Genomic DNA, 17,173 nt, shown 5'->3' with positions numbered 1-17,173 from the left:
TGGCAGTGGATTTCTGAACCATGGGGTCAAGCTGGTATTTGTAAAAAGAATTGTTTTTTTCCAAAGTACTCCAGGCAGTTTTTTTTGGGGGTGGGGGCGTGTATTGGGTCTTCATTGCTGCGCGCGGGCTTTCTCTAGTTGCAGCGAGCGGGGACTACTCTTCGTTGAGGTGCGTGGGTTTCTTACTGTGGTGGCTTCTCTTGTTGCAGAGCACAGGTTCCAGGTGCGCAGACTTCAGTAGTTGTGGCATGTGGGCTCAGTAGTTGTGGCTTGCGGGCTCTAGAGTGCAGGCTCAGTAGTTGTGGTGCACAGGCCTAGTTGCTCCATGGCATGTGGGATCTTCCCGGACCAGGGATCAAATCCGTGTCCCCTGCATTGGCAGGTGGATTCTTTTTTTTTTTTTTTTTTTTTTGCAGTACGCGGGCCTCTCACTGTTGTGGCCTCTCCCGTTGCGGAGCACAGGCTCCGGACGCGCAGGCTCAGCGGCCATGGCTCACGGGCCCAGCCACTCCGCGGCATGTGGGATCTTCCCGGACTGGGGCACGAACCCGCATCCCCTGCATCGGCAGGCGGACTCTCAACCACTGTGCCACCAGGGAAGTCCCCAGGGAGGTTTTTTTAAAAAGGGGGTTAAGAGGCTAGATAAATTTTTATTACCACTCAATAAATCCTTCTTTTACCTGCTTCCTTTCCACTAACTTTTCTCTCCCAACTCCTGCAGGCTTGAACCACCAACAATTATTTGGGTCCATAGATGAGTGCACCATTGACTTCTGAGGCTCCTATTTCAGTGAACTAGAACTTCAGAAGAAAACTCAGTAGGGGCAACCAACTTGTTTTGGTTTCAAGCTCAAAGCCCTTACATATCTCATAGTTTGCCTTGAAATTATAAAGCTACCTTCTCTTCCCAGGCCACCCCATCCCAGAAATTTCACCACCATTGGGGGATGATTCCCCTGAGGGGCTAACAGACCTTACCAGCCAAACCTCCAAGCCAGTTGTGACCTCTCACAGAGATAATGAGGATTTATTTAGGGTGGAATTAACTTGCTGCTCAAGTATGTCATCACAGAATAGGAAGAGAAATTACAGCCTGTAGAAACCTCAGGCCTGTAATAGTTAACTTCCTGGAGACTAAATTTTCCTGCTTATTTCTGAGAAAGGCTTATCTGTCAACATTTGAAAGGATGTTTCTGCATTCCTGTATTTTGACAGAACACTTCTACAAGTCTAACCTGTCCACCTTCTACAGTTTATCTCATTAGGCATCCTTCTCCTTGCTTTGTTTTGCTTTCCACCTCTGAAGGTCAACAAGCTTAGGGAAGCAACTTGTGATCATCTGGGTTCAGCTCCCAGCTCAGCCACTCACTAGCTTGGGTGCTCAACCTCTCTGACCCCCACTTTCCTAAAAATCTATAAAATCAGGGTCAGAAGTCCTACTTGGCAGGGTTATTAAAGGGACTGTAAGTAGCTGGGCAGGGGGACGTGGTACACATCAGGTACTCAAGACTGGCCACCATCCTTACCAATTCCTCTTCGAGTTTGCAGCAATAGCAAACTCTCATTCACTAAACAAATATCTCGTGGCTTTCCTCCAAATACCTGTGCAGTCTAAGTGTCCAGCTCAATTATATGACAGACTCTTGATGGTCCAAGCTGGAGCCAGATTTTCATGTGTCCTTTTAATTAAAAGATTCAGCGCCTAATCACAGAAGGACATTGTTTGGTGGTGCCGATAATGAAGTTAGTCAGGGCTGCTGAAGTGTATCATTAGGATGGTTGACAGTTCACTCTGTGCCCATGGAATAAAATGAATAGGAAGAGAGCCAGGAGGAAGGGGCCAGCCAGGAGGGACATATGGAAGAGATGTGATAGATGAACTCCTCCAGGACCTAGGATTCCGCTCCTCAGAACTGAAGGCATTTGTGTACAGTTCATATAATAAAGGATTCCCTATTATAAAAACCAGAAAGAGAAAGTAATGGCGTTCTTTTGAGACACCATATGATCTGGCAGACGTTATATATTCTGAGTGGCATCATTATCTGTCTTTTGCCTCTCACAATTCTTTTTTAGCAGGCAGTGTATACATTATACATTTTAAACCAATAATAAATATAGATTTTTACATGAAAACCAAACCAGAACTGGCTGCCTCTTTTAATATATACGTGAAAAATTTTTAACGAAAGAAACTATACCTTTGGTAAATGTGCAGAATATTAATATAAGCTCAGGATGAATGCTGAAGAGTTCACATTCATAAAACTCTTCTAAATCATTTTTCTGGTCTGAATGCATCTTTATGAATATAGCGATGCTGTGAGGCTGCATTTATTTTGCACAGAAAGTGATTTTATTTTTAATTCTTGTCCTCTTTCTGTTACCATGATTCTCTACATTATTTAAGGAACTTGGCATAATAAGTTGTCCAGGGCTGGGATTTGTGTTTGGGGAACTAAATACTCATTAATACTTTTTAAAAAATACTAAGTAAATCCATATCCCATCATTTAGTAAAGAGCCTTTATAATAAGGAAAAACTAATTATTTGTGGGATAAAGTGTTTTACGTATTTAACTTCTGTTCTAGTGATGTTGCACAACATCCAAATAACTAACTAGGATGTTAACTCTTACTGTTTTGTTGCTTTTGAGGGCATTTTAATGATAGGAATGTATTTGAATCATCAGTTTTACCGTTAGAGCCAAATCATTCTCATGGGCTTATGGGAATATATGCCACCAGGCAGTAGATTAATAACTATTAAAAAACCACATGAAAAGGTCACTGCAAAACTCAGATCAAAACCTGTGGTCTTCTGGATTTTGCAGTCTACCAGCGTTTTGAAGCTTCTCTAGGGTAACATGATCTTTATGGCAACACCACTGAGCTCTGGACATTTATGATAATGAAGACAGCCCGAAAGTGCCGTGCACTCGCCCACAGCGCCAGCCTTCACTTAAGGAGGAAGGGCGCTGATCAGCACGCATCCATGTTAACAGAGAGCCCTCTTTTGGTGATGGTAGAAAAATATAATAGCGAAGGAGACTCTTTTGTTTTCCAAAATGATTGGCAAAACAGACTGTATTGGGGCCAGGACCACAGAGCGTGGGAGGGCTCTTTATGGAGAACCACAGCAGAAAGGAATTCTCTTTGCTGGTGAATTTTTCTGGCCTTCTGCACTGTCATTCCTGCAGCGTTTCTCACTTATTCTCTCCAACTAGCTCACCATACCCTGATCGGCGGCCGCACTGACCCCCATCTTCTTACTTAAAACGTGTTATTGGAAGCAGGGCAACACAGGGAACTTTGAGTTTGCACACTGGGGATGGGACCAAATTATCAGCCTATTCTGAACTTCGTAGAACACTCAAGGAGTTAACCAGAGTGATTCTGGCTTCCTTTGGCCTCCCCAGTGTTTTTTGTATAATAAAGACTTGGACACTGGAAAATGCATTCAGAACACAAGCCAAGCATTGAGTTCAGTGGGGATAGAGCAGGAGGGGTAACCCATGGGAGGGCATGGGTCCTGCAGGCACGTTCTGCCTGTGGCCTGCTGAATTGTAGATGTGCCGTTTGGGCCAGGTTTTGTGATAAGCTGGCTCTCTCGGTGGTGAGGGGCAAACTGCTTCACTTCCTGACCTAGAATCTCTTATCTGCAGCCTTGCAGATCCATTCCCTGCCCTTCCTACCGGCCCCTCGCAATGGGAACAGAGTCCCCCGTCTCTGGAAAGTAATGCTAAGAAAACAAACACTACAAAGGCTGGTAACAGGGGGATGTCTCTCTTGAATGTTTTTTGTGACCATCTAGGTTCAAGGAGGAGGGGGTCCCCCAGCTACGTGAGCCAGCAGGGTCTCTTTGTAGTAGGCATCTGTATGTTTGGCCAGATGTCCTCCCAGTGGAGGGCAGAGAGGGAAAGATAAAACAGAATTCTTATGAAAAATAAGTCTTGGGAGGGAGAAAAAACAAGACGGAGAAATTGTGTCAAGTAGGACGGGAGGCCAGGCGGTGTCATCTGACATTGATTAAATGCTGATAGAGCAACGAGAGATGCGTGTCACTAGGAAGTGACCCTTGTTCTTCAGCATGTGAAGCAGTGACAACTGTCTGGGAGCAGATCTGCGTGAAGACCACATGCAGAAGATGTCCAGTGGCAAACACAGCGCCAGCACGCATGGTGAGAAGGGGAGGAAAGGACCCCTGCACTGGACGTCAGGGCACGTTCCTTCTGATTCTGCTTTACCTCGCCGGCCTCACTCTCCACATCAGTAACACAATGATGCTTGACCGGATGACCTCTAAGCAATGCTCTAGCCCCAAATTCTGTTATCTATCATCATCTGCCCTCTGACCAAATCTTCTGAGGCTCTTCTAATGGAATGAAAGAAATAGCCCTGGAGAGGCATAAAGAGTTCACCCACCACAGTCCTAAAATCCAAAAGGAATGAAACCCTCCAACAACTATAAAAGTGTCATCCAATCTTTGCACAGCATCCCTGGGTCTATCCTCCTTCTGTGTTTTACAGTTGCCACCAAAGCAAGTTAATTGCTTTCTGAACATGAGATGTGGCATATCTCTGGGTCTACCTGTGCTTCCCCCACTCCGAATTCCAAAAATATGCTCACTCTAACTGGATATAAGGGGTCTTTGTTTCATTTTAAACTGCCAGATTATAGAGAGCTTACGAGCAGGTGTGTGTGTGTGTGCGCGCGTGCACGCAAGCATCCTTTAGTTAAGGGTGAACGATTGAAAATTTTCTTTGTTTTTGTTTTTTTCTTTTTGGCATCATCATGAGGTCAGCAGTATTTTGTTACAGGGTGAGGCTGGATTCCAGTGGGAATGGAAGAGGAATCTTCCACTGAGATCAGATCTCACACTAGGATGGTGGCAGTGGAAATGGATAGGAAAGCTTGACCAGAGAGGCAACGTGGCGTAGGGGAGAGTTCATGGCGTTTGGAGTCAGACAGGCCCAGGTTCGAATCCTGGCTCTGATGTCTATGGGATGTCATTTCAGCTCTCACTACCATGCCATCTTGAAGCATTATTATATGAATTAAAGGTGATGTAAAGTACCTATGTTAGAGTCTGACACAGTGTAGGCAGTAAGCGAACATCAGTAAACTGTGGATGAGATGATCATGACAAAAATATCCGCAGGAAGATTAGCAGGGTCTGATGACCTGTTGAGTTAGAGAATAAGTATAAGAGAAGACTTCAAGGTGTCTGAGTTTGACCACCTGGGGGATTGGGATGGTAGGAGTATTTAGGTTGGATGGAAATAAAAAAGTTGGGTGAAAGCTGGAGATCTGGCTTGGCAGGGCTAGTACCAAGGTCAGTTTTGGACACGAGCGATGGCACTGAAACATCCAGGTGGCAGTGGAAGGAGGAGGATGGAAAGGAAAAGGAGTCAAAGAAATGAGAAAACTGCGATGCTGCGAAGCTGATTAACTCTAGGTCTGTTTAATCAGTAAGTCTGACTTTACAGCTTTACCTTCAAGGAATTGGCTAACCAAGGTTGATCCAGCATATGACCATCTTCTAAAACAAACCGTAGCTCCTCAAAATGTGTTCCTCCAACGAAGCATCTCCTGGACCTTTTTAGAAATACAGAATTTTAGCTCCTGCTTCAGACCTGCTGAATCAGGATCTGCATTTCAAAAATGTGATTTGTAAGCACTTGACAGTTTGAGAAGCACTGTTCTAAAGCATGACGACCAGACCAGCAGCATCACAGCCCCTGGGAACTTGTTAGAAATCCAGATTCTCAGGTGCCTTCTCAGACTTCCTGAATTAGAAAGGCTGTGTTTCAACAAGCCTTTCGAGTGAATCCAGTGCACCGTGGAGTTTGAGAATCATTGCTCTAAGTCATGGAACAGACAGATTGAGCCCCCTCCCCTTGGGTGTATAGCCCAGAACACTGGAGAGATTGGTTAAACCCTGAATCTTAATTTGAGTCATTGTTCTATGCTGTTTCTCTCATCATTTTGCATTAAACACAGCTGAAGAACTCTTTTCACTGAAGAAGGGCACAATGCGTAAAATTACAAACCAAAGGAGAGAAACTTCAGCTGTGGCTTAATCTTCACAATTTACCCATCAAAAGTTATTGAGCACAATCATAGAAGATCAGTCCTTTATATGCTATTGCTTCTGGGAGACGCTATTAGTAAGACACACATAGGGAAAGGAAGACTCTCGCGATACTCCTTACAATGTGATTTTCACATTAAAATGTCAAGAGTCTATGTCTTCTGTGTTTCTCATCAGTCCGATGGTAAGTTCCTTTTTAATAGGTTAGTTTCTGGAGTCACTTGCAGAAGTGTTGGTGGTTTACCACTTAGACTAGAGTGTTTCTCAAAAAGTTCAGCTGTGAGCACTAAAAATTTACCTCCTCTCATCAAAAATGTCTGGTTTTTCTGGTTGTTCCCTAGTTGTTATTTAAATCACTGTGATAACTTAAATAAGGGTCAGTGTCTGTTTTCTGTATATATGTAATGTACAAAGATGGTTATATATGGAGCATTCTAATCATAAAATTACCTATATTTTCTGCTATAGGTTATAGTACAGTATAGCTAGTGGCATGCTGGTAAAGCAATTGAGGGTGTGGGAGGGCATCATTTGTAGTGTTTGCCAATTTCCATGGTGTAAATACTCCCTCCAGGGTTGATTTCAAGCTGCCAACTGTTTAACAACCGGTTCCCAAAATTCCTACAAATTTGACAGTTGACTCTTGCAAGCCAGTAGGAACTAGCTCGAGCACACCAATGAAACAAACATCAAGGGACAAGTCACAATTTTTTTTTTTTTTTTTTTTTTTTTTTTGCTGTGCGTGGTTCTCTCACTGTTGTGCCCTCTCCTGTTGCGGATTACAGGCTCTGGACGCACAGGCTCAGCGGCCATGGCTCACAGGCCCAGCCGCTCCGCGGCATGTGGGATCTTCCCGGACTGGGGCACGAACCCGTGTCCCCTGCATTGGCAGGCAGACTCTCAATCACTGCGCCACCAGGGAAGCCCCAGTCACAATTTTTTGTTGTTGTATTTGGTTGTGTCTGAATTACTGTAGGTCCAATAATGGCTGACACAAGTAGATTTGGGTGTTTTAAATCTCTTGTCATGTAGAGATCTTTATTGAAATTATAATTATCATAATGGAATGTGATCTTGAAACTGTTCTATGAAACAAAGTTCTCTATTTTCAAGTCATTAAATACGTTTATAATAATATAATGGCAAGATTTAAAGTGCTTGTGTTGTTCAAGTATGTTTAATTTTAAAATACCACTCATCCTATAAGAGGGCATGTGAACCAAAATGCAAAAAGATACTTTTGAAATGTGTTTTTGGTTACTATTATTAAGATTTGACTTTTCTTACAGGTATTCAGGAAGGAACACAATGTACCAAATGTAAAAATAACTGGGCACTGAAGTTTTCTATCATATTGTTATACATTTTGTGTGCCTTGTTAACAATCACAGTAGCCATTTTGGGATACAAAGGTAAGTACTCTTTCCTTTTTCCTTCCAAACAGCAAGTTTTCTTTCATTAATTTAAGCCTGAAAAAACAAGTACATTGGCAAGTGTGAAGTATTTCATTAATATAACTCTTGCCAACAAAACTTAAACATCTTAAGCTCCATCTTTGTGTCTTGAGCTTCTTGTAGCTGTGGAACCTGAAAGGAGAGAAGTAGCAATTCCTTTTGAGTCATTTCAACCATAATCATGGTCCTCTATGAGTTATAAATTTTTTTCCTCTTTGTTGCTTTTTCCTACTTATTTCCAAATACTCCCTCTTCCTCTATCTTCTTCCATCTTATCTCTAAGAGGCCCCACGAAAACCCTGGAGTCAGCACATGGGAAAACTGTATTGACAGAGGATAAGACCTCCAAGAGATATGACTTACTTCACCTAGGAACTGGCCAATTAATTCCCTTTTGTTTCTCTTCAACACCTTTACTGTGGTCACTGTTTATATACCCCCATAAAAATACCACCCTGTAGAAATTAAACACAGAGGCGGCACCACCACCTCAACGGTACTTTATGGCACATCAGGCATTCTTTCAACATGTCTGGTTTAAGGTCAGTGGAGGATTTTTGCCTGAATCCTCCAGATCTGCAAAGTGGGTTGGTCCCCCCCACCCCCCGTTCCAGACACCGCAGGTAGAAGGCGCCCTGATTCAGAATCACAAACTACATAAACCCTTTTATAGGAAACAGCCATGGGGGACTTTCCTGGTGGCGCAGTGGTTAAGAATACGCCTGCCAATGCAGGGGACACAGGTTCGAGACCTGGTCCGGGAAGATCCCACATGCTGTGGAACAACTAAACCCGTGTGCCACAACTACTGAGCCTGCGCTCTAGAGCCTGTGAGGAGCCCGTGCACCGCAAGCTCGCTGCAACTAGAGAAAGCCTGTGTGCAGCAACGAAGACCCAACACAGCCCTAAATAAGTTTATTTATTTATTTATTTATTTATCTAAAAAAAAAAAAGAAAAGAAAACAGCCATGGAAGCCTCACAGAGACATGCGAGATAGATGTGATGTCTGGTTTCAGCAAGAGGCAGACATGGGGTCTGTTGATCTGGGGTCTGTTGATCTTCGTTCTGCCTTCCCTCGGCACTGATAGATTAACAGTGGAGAATTCCCACATGTTCCCTTCTCTGTTCCTTGCCCCATAGACTTGACCTGGGGACAGAAGGATGCAAGGTGAATTCCCTCCAGCTTGTAACTCCTCCCACTGCTCTCCCAGCGTTTATCGGTTTCCTGAGAAAACAATGTACTGGAATAAGAATGGGCTTTGGAGCCAGACGGTCCCGGTCCAGTTCTTGAGTCCACCATTTGTAATGCAATCGTGAATGTTTATTAAGTGCTCGCTGGCGTGCCGGGCATCACGCTAAATCCTCTGCATGGCTGTGTAACCTGGGAATGAATCATAACCCCTTGGTGTTTCTGATTTCTTATCTGTAAAATGGCAATAGTAATGCCACTCTTCAAGGTGATGGCGATGAGCAAAGATGATGTAACTGAGCCACCTGTCCTAAGGTTGGTCCCAGTAGCGAGTGGCTGAATCTCTCTGTTCTTTGCTTCTTCATAACTGCGTTTTTACAGCTCTAGCTATGAGAATGGCAAAACATGTTAAAAAATACTCAGTATAGTCAGGGCTTGTTAAGTCCACTTTTAAGGCTATTTCCATGGAAAATTGTGTGCATCCTGCAGTGGGCTGACTGATGAACTTGGGCAATGGAAGTTTGGAAAATTACCAGGTCATTCTATCCATTTGCGATGAGTTAATCTAACCTAGGATTAACAGAGCAAGTGTTAAGAAAGGCTATTAAATCATGGCGGGGCTGGACAGAGGGAGGCGGGGGAGGAAACTTAGTGGGGAAAAGGAAGGTGTTTTATGTCCCAGGTAATTCAGCTTGGTTGTCTTCTTTCACTGGGTCATTTAGGTCATTACTCACTTGACAACTTTTCCTAGTGAACTCAGATAAAGGAGATGCTTGAAATCAAACAGTCATTTAATAGGTATCTTTAGGGCTCAGCACTATGTGATATGAAAGTAAACAGAGATGAGAAAGGTTCGAAGAAATAGCTCTGTATGGTATTTTGGCATTTTTACCTCTGCAAAAAGATATGGTCTAGGATCTTTATGCCTTAAGAATTATACAGAAAGATACAAAATAGGGGGCTTTGTTTATTTTTAAAGTACAGATATTTCCTCCATTTTTATGACAGTAGAAAGCCCTTCTCGGCTCTGGCATATTTGTGTGGGCTGGTCCATTCACCCGGAACACCTTTTCCCTGTTCTCCACCTTTCTCTGTATGACTTTCTCTTCTTTCCCTTCATGTCTCCCTCAGACACATGTACCGCAAGAAGCCCCTGAAAGCTGAGCTGGGTGCCCTCCTGCTGGTCCCCATGGCATCCTTTTTTACTCTTAGCCCCTGTCGCACTATATCGTTATGGCCAATGGGTCTGTCTCACCACCCAAACTGTAAGCTCCACGAAGACAAGAGACTCTCTTTTATTTATCATATCTCCCACTAGCATCTGGCTCATAGTACATAATAGTTACCCAATAAAGTTTACTAAATGAATTAATGAGAAGATGGATGGATAATTGGATGGTTGAATTGTAGATTAGGGCCGACTTCTATAAAGGCAGTCAATCAATGCCCAGGGACCTCTAAGCCAATTGCTGCGACTCAAGGCCCTACCTAGAAGCTTAAAATCCTGAAGATTACTTGGCCTGCTCTGGGGTGTATCTCGCCAGGATGAAGGGCGAAGGGATTGAGGGAGTGAGACAAGTTGGAGTCCCCTCTTTTCCTCCTTCAGGGTCCCCATCCCTCAGGCTTCTAATGACAAAAATAAGGTAACACAACATGCAATTTTTGTCTTTAAACACAGCCTTAATGAGCTAAAATGCTGATATTTTCCAGATGTGTTTTCCCTTTACTTGAACAGTGATTCCTCTTTCTTGCTGATAAGATTCTGGTGACCCAACATGGTAAGAGGCAGAAAGATAAGTTCTCCCTTCACACATCTCCCTTTGAAGTCTGGAGGAACTCGCTCCACTTAAAAAAAAAAAAAGGGAAGAAAGAAACAAAAAAGAATATTCAGTGAAAAAGAGGTTTCTCTGGAGGAGAAGTTGGAAGGAAGTGAAATAGAAACTCCTTTATCAGAGTTTGCAAAGGCAATTCCATGGTATTTTCCTCAAAACTGTTCTTTGCTTCTCCTTTTATGTCACTTATGCAGCTACAGTTAGGATGTAACTTAAGCTCCTTCCAGAGAATTTGCTGATCAAGTCAGAGGATTGCTGAGTCACCCAGACAGGTCAGTACACTGGCTGTGACAATGAGGCATGTCAGCCACTTTACAGAAAGCACATTCTCAGACAGTTACAGCTTGGTGCACCCTCTGTCCTGGACTCTTTATCATCGGTCAGTGAAGCTTCCATGACAGAAGCCACCTCCTAAATTCAGTGGGTCATTTTTCCTCCAGAACATTCCCTGAACAGGAAAATCCTAGTCTGTGGTCCTGCCCAGCAGGCATCTACCTTAAGGGAATTAGGATGAAGATGAAAGACAGACATCTGAATCTTTTTCAGTAAGAACCTCCTCTGATGCAACATTCCTAGTCATAAATGTCTGCCTTGCTGCTCGGCTCTGCCAAGGTGGCAGTTGCAGCTGGATAAGTAGGCTTTCAGATGTGCATCAGATCACACTGTGTAGCTGTTGTCAGAATCCACGATAACACCCTATAACCAGACCTTCTGTATTTTTGTAATGAAATATGAAATAGTGTTCAAGGTAGAAATGTCTTTATTACATCACGAAGGAGCATAACTGGCATTACTGGGAAGTCCCAGGTACCAGCAGGGGGCGTGTTTCTCAGGACCACAGTCAGGCTGGTACAGACCCTCGTGAGCACCCGGCAGGAGCTCTGTGCTCTGCTCTTGTTCCCTGTCCCCAAGGCCTGGGCCATGAGCTACGTCTCTTGGATCCTCCATGTCCAGCTCTGGGCCACAAACCTGGCAGATACTTGGTAAACATCTGAGGTTGATGACTGTAAAGGGAAGATAAAGAAGACATAGTCCTTCCCCTGAAGGGACTTTTCTTGGAAGAAACCATATTTAGGAAAAAGAAATACTGGATGAAAGGCAATGTAGAATTATAGAGCAAGCATGGATTTTAGAGTTAGATCTCCTGGCCTGGTATCCCACTTAGTCACTTATAAGCTGTGTGAGGGACTTCCCTGGTGGTCCAATGTTTAAGACCCCGCACTTACACTGCAGGGGGCGTGGGTTCAATCCCTGGTCAGGGAACTAAGATCCTGCATGCCGTGTGGCCAAAAAAATAATAAACATTTTAAAATTAAAAAAGTAAAGTGTAGATTTTTACCCCCCCCAAAAATTAAAAATAATAAGCTTTGTCACTCTGGACAAGTTACTGAACATCTCTGAGCCTCAATTTTTTTCATCTGTATAACAGCAGTCATAAGGATTAACTGCAGTGACGATGCAGTGCACCTTGCAAAGAGCAGGCAATCCACAGAGGCTGTTTTTATTGCCATTCAGATAAAGGGTCCATTGGTGTGGAATCAGATCATCAGGCAAGGCTTAGCACGATGGGCTGGTGAGATTCGGAGTAGACCTTAAAGGACGATGGAATCCAGACGAGGGAGAAGGAGGTTAGTGGCCCAGGCCAAGGAATGATACCAACATGCTTTTATAGAAAAGGTATTATTGTCAGATGATCCTAGAGAATTGAGTTTTGGGTACTTAAAGAAGGGCAACACTTCAGATATGACACCTAAAGCAATGATACTTTGAAGAAAAAATCTGTCAAGAAACACTTTCCAATAAAGGGGAGCTTGTGAAAAAACAGACTGCTCGTGACCCTTCTGTGTTTCATGTTTGTTTTCCTCATATGAGAACAATCTACAAACTGAGGTCTCCCTCCAAAGATGGGGAGTTTCCAGGGTCAGAGAGGATGGTCTGCCACTATTTTCCTGACAGAGAATTTGTGCTAATGAGTTAAGAGTAAAAAAAAAACAGCGAAAATGCTATGTGCTATTACAGCAAGTGTTACTTCTGGATCTCCATCAGTCTAGTATTTTAAAGCAGTTAGCAAGCTGCCAGTTTTGCAGCCCTCAAGTTTGCAGCTTTATACACAGATCCTGTGTTTTTAAACACAGACACACAGGCAGTGGTGCATGTAACCAATTCATAATCCTTGTGGGCGGGGCAAAGAGTTTCCTAGCACCAAGGAGAAACCTAACAGGTTTTTGGGTTTTTTTCATGAACGTATTTATTCCTTTTACTCTATACAAACCTGAATTAGCTGTCTGTGACAGTTCTGTGTTTTTAAAAAGTAAAATGGAAGAAAAATTAGAGAGGGTAGAAAATGACTGCCTGTCAGCATATTCAGAGGTTTCTTTGGCTTCCAGGAAAAAAGGTCAGGACTTAAGATCCTGTATGTGGTTTGAGGACAGACTGAGGCATGTGTTTGATTTGAGGATCAAAACTGAACCTAAACTTGTAAACATTCGTTGTTTTTTTTTTTAAAGGGTAGCTTTGCTAAAATGTAGATGAAACATTTTGTTCTTCCCATTTTCCAGGGATTTAGGAATGTGCATGCCTATCAGACAACCCTCAGATTCTTATAACTATACCTCTGTGTTTATATAGTCATCTTAAAAAAACGATAATTATTCAACTAAATGCCATACTCATTGCCAGTGTCGAGGCCTCCCTGCATTGGTTGGTTTATACGTTTGTTTGCATAACCTCTAGCTCAGTCGATTTTTTCCACAGGCCTCAGCAGCCAGCAGGCAGATTCTCATTTATTTAAATAAACGGTGTAATGAATAAGTATGTGATGAATACCTACTACGCGCCACACACTGAGCTAAGAGCTGGAGATAAAACCAACACAAATTGTCCTGCCCTAAAGGGTCCTAGAGTAGAGAAACCATGACAACACAGTGACGAGAGTCCTATAATCGGGAGAGAGACCCCTGCAACATAAACTTCAGCAAAGATTTCCCACAGGACGTGACCAGCTGAGTCTTGAAGAGCAAGGAGGGCTTAGCTTGGGGAAGAGGCCAGGGAAGAACATTCTAGGTGGGGAGAAGCATGCATGGAAAGGCTTGGGGGAGAAAGAGCGTTTGGTGCAAAGCACATATTTCATTATGATCAGACTATATAGAAGCTTGAGATAGAGCACGACGAGCTTCTCCAGCTTCTCCACGCGTGGGAACATACTTCTGCTTCCTGATGGGAGCCTGGAGAATCTTCTCATGCAGTCCCACGTGGGTGGAACGCTTGCTGAATAAAATAGACTGGGTCCATTGGCTGATAAGTAGTATATAAAACATATTCATGCTTAAAAAATTAGTCATTATTTTTTAAAAAGCTATCGATACCAAGAGGGACAGTCAGACTTGATACCAAGCTGCTAGAGGTTGGATCTCACAGGAGTTACTTCTGGAGGGATATACTCTTATTTGACATTTATTTTTTATTTTTATTTTTTCACTTAGTACACTTTATTTTTTTCTATCTTTATTTTTTTATTGAAGTATAGTTGATTTTCAGGTGTACAACATAGTGACTCAATTTTTTTATAGGTTATACTCCTTTTAAAGTTATTACAAAATAATGGCTATATTTCCCTGTGCTGTACAACCTATCCTTGTTACTTATTTACTTTATACATAGTTTGTATCTCTTAATCCCTATCTTGCCCCTCTCCCCTCCCGTCTCCCCACTGGTAAACATTAGTTCTCTATACCTGTGAGTCTGTTTCTGTTTTGTATATATATATTCGTTTGTTTTATTTTTTTAGATTCCACATATAGGTGATATACAGTATTTGTCTTTCTCTGTCTGACTTATTTCACTAAACACGATAGCCCTCAGGTCCCTCCATGTTGTTGCGAATAGCAGAATTTCATTCTTTTTTTATGGATGAGTCATATTCCATTGTATATATATGTATATATAGAGAGAGATAGATATATATATATATACACACACATACCACATCTTCTTTAGCCATTCTTTTGTTGTTGGTCACTTAGGTTGATTCCATATCTTGGCTATTGTAAAATAATGCTGTTGTGAACATTGGGATGCATGTATCTTTTCGAATTAGTGTTTTCATTTTCTTCATATATATACCCAGCAGTGGAATCACTGGACACATGGTAGTTCTGTTTTTAGTGTTTTGAGGAACCTCGTTACTGTTTTTCATAGTAGCTGCACCAATTTGCACTTTCACCAAGAGTGTAGTAGGGTTCCCTTTTCTCCACATCCTTGCCAACATTTGTTATTTGTAGACTTTGAGGATAGCCATTCTGACAGGTTTACACCTGTCAAGGTGTAAATGAGATATGAGATATCAAGGGGATATCTCATTGTGGTTTTGATTTGCATTTCCCTGATGATTAACGATGTTGAGCATTTTTTTCACATACCTGTTGGCCATCTGCATATCTTCTTTGGAAAAATGTCTGTTCAGATCTTCTGCCTGGTTTTTTTTTTGTTTGGTTGGTTGGTTGGATTTTTTTTGGTGGTGGTGGGGATCTCCTGGAAGATGAGTTACAATGACATGGCTTGAGTTGTAAGGAACAAGAGACAGTTGTTGAAATGCGTCCATTCCAGATGAATAGGGAAACACTGAAGTCTCAAGAAATGTTGCATTGAGAGGATGAGAAGAAAAAGATGCTGAAATCAGAGAGAAGGTACACCATGTCTTGAAGTTCTGTGGTTTATAGCCTCAAAGATAGAAAAGTAGAGTAAAATTGGGTGATGCTGATTTCAAAAGGAGGAAAGGGTTAAAAGATATTTCAAAGATAAGGATCAAGATGTGCCAGAGGTAAACAATTATGTCAATACCTACAGTGCCCACTAGGGAGGACCTCCAGGGAAGTGGTGTTATTGGGAAGGAATCAGGTTTTCATTTATATGAATAGGTACAATATTAGAGAAGGTAGAAGATGAAAGAGATTATGACATAGGATGGATCACTGTTAGGGAGAGTAAGAGTTTTCTTCTTTATAGACTAGAGTTTAGTGACCTGGGTATTTTTATTCCAATAATACGAAAGATGAAGGCTGGTATAAAGAGAAGGAAATAGATAAAAGTGAGTCTGACACTGCAACTTTGGAATTCAGGGAGGCATCGAGGATGCCATAAATCAATTTAAAAAAAGATATATATATATATGTGTGTGTGTATACATATATGTTACATATTCATTCTCTATTTTAAATTACAATAAAGTATAATTAAGTAAGTTTGGTGTTTATATAATAAATCTGCCCGTTTTTTTTTTAAATTTATTATTATTTTTTTTTTTTTGCAGTACACGGGCCTCTCACTGTTGTGGCCTCTCCTGTTGCGGAGCACAGGCTCCAGACGCGCACGCTCAGCGGCCATGGCTCACGGGCCCAGCCACTCCGTGGCATGTGGGATCTTCCCGGACCGGGGCGTGAACCCGTGTCCCCTGCATCAGCAGGCGGACTCTCAACCACTGCGCCACCAGGGAAGCCCAATCTGCCCGTTTTTTAATTGGCATGTTTGTTTTATTGATATTGAGCTGCATGAGCTGTTTATATATTTTGGATATTAACCCCTATGGGTCATATCATTTCCAAATATTTTCTCTCATTCAGTATGTTGTCTTTTCATTTTGTCACTGGTTTCCTTTGCTGTGCTAAAGCTTTTAAGTTTAATTAGGTCCCATTTGTTTATTTTTGCTGTTGTTTCTTTTGCCTTAGGAGACAATTCCCAGACATTTTAGAATGGTAAATTTAAATTCATAACCATGGACAATTACTGCCTTCTGAGAATGAATAATGACAGTGGCTTTAACACTGCATCACTAACTTTCCCTATCATGTACAATCAGGAAAATGCTGGGAAAAAAGTCTTCTTAGTCAATTATTATTTGGAAACCCACTTAGGCATCTTCTTGGGAACCGATAAAGATTCACTTGTCACTACGGAGAAGCAGATTTTCAGGCCTCAGTGATGAACTCATGACAGAGAGTAGCAAACACCCTTGACTTTGCATCCCTTTTACAACAACTTTATGTATAGACTTGAGCTAGATTTTCTTTGCCATGGAATCTCCTTCCATATAATCGAGTTATACCTACCAAGAATGGTAGGGAGTCTGATAAGTGACAAAATATTGTGTTATGCCTCCACCTATGGAAGTTAGTATAAAAAATAACACAGATTGAGGATTTCTATAATACAAAAAAATATTTAATGAGTTCCATACAATTTCTAAAATCTCCAAGCCAATACAGAATCCTGAGAACAGCTTTTAAGAACATACAGTTCTCAACCAAGTAAACTACCACCAGGGTTTACGACAAGTACGTTACTTATTTTTCTAAAAGAATGGCTTTTTCCCTATATTTGATTTCTTTTATACTCTTTTTCTTTCACTCTGTTTCCTTTATTCTGTAATGAAATGCTCTCTTGTTGAAACTGAAAGATAAAATATGGGCAGGTGTGTGTATTAATCCATTGATTTCCAAATCTTAGTTGTAGAGAAAATGGACAGTGTTACAGGTGGCATGGAGACATCTCGCCAAACCTATGATGACAAGCTCACAGCAGTGGAAAGCGACCTGAAAAAATTAGGT

At 42.0% G+C, this 17,173-nt stretch overlaps 1 protein-coding gene and 1 long non-coding RNA gene across 3 annotated transcripts in view; one reads left to right on the top strand and one right to left on the bottom strand.

Annotated features, from left to right (window-relative positions):
* COLEC12 (collectin subfamily member 12) overlaps window positions 1-17,173 on the top strand; it is a 185,518-nt gene that overhangs the window by 134,752 nt on the left and 33,593 nt on the right. The window contains exons 3-4 of the mRNA XM_030842605.2: window positions 7,385-7,507; window positions 17,073-17,171. Of these exons, the coding sequence (XP_030698465.1) occupies window positions 7,385-7,507; window positions 17,073-17,171 (222 nt within the window). The remainder of the gene's footprint in view (window positions 1-7,384; window positions 7,508-17,072; window positions 17,172-17,173) is intronic.
* LOC115845040 (uncharacterized) overlaps window positions 5,508-17,173 on the bottom strand; it is a 76,023-nt gene continuing 64,357 nt past the window's right edge. Inside the window, exon 5 of one of the 2 annotated variants that reach the window (XR_009566471.1) lies at window positions 5,508-5,599. This is a non-coding gene — a long non-coding RNA (uncharacterized lncRNA). Of the gene's footprint in view, window positions 5,600-8,587; window positions 8,698-17,173 lie in introns of those variants that run through there. The other variant, XR_009566470.1, reaches the window with a different exon arrangement.

This window comes from Globicephala melas, chromosome 13 (genome assembly GCF_963455315.2).
Source record: "Globicephala melas chromosome 13, mGloMel1.2, whole genome shotgun sequence".
NCBI lineage: Eukaryota > Metazoa > Chordata > Mammalia > Artiodactyla > Delphinidae > Globicephala > Globicephala melas.
This window is presented reverse-complemented; position numbering and strand designations above follow the sequence as displayed.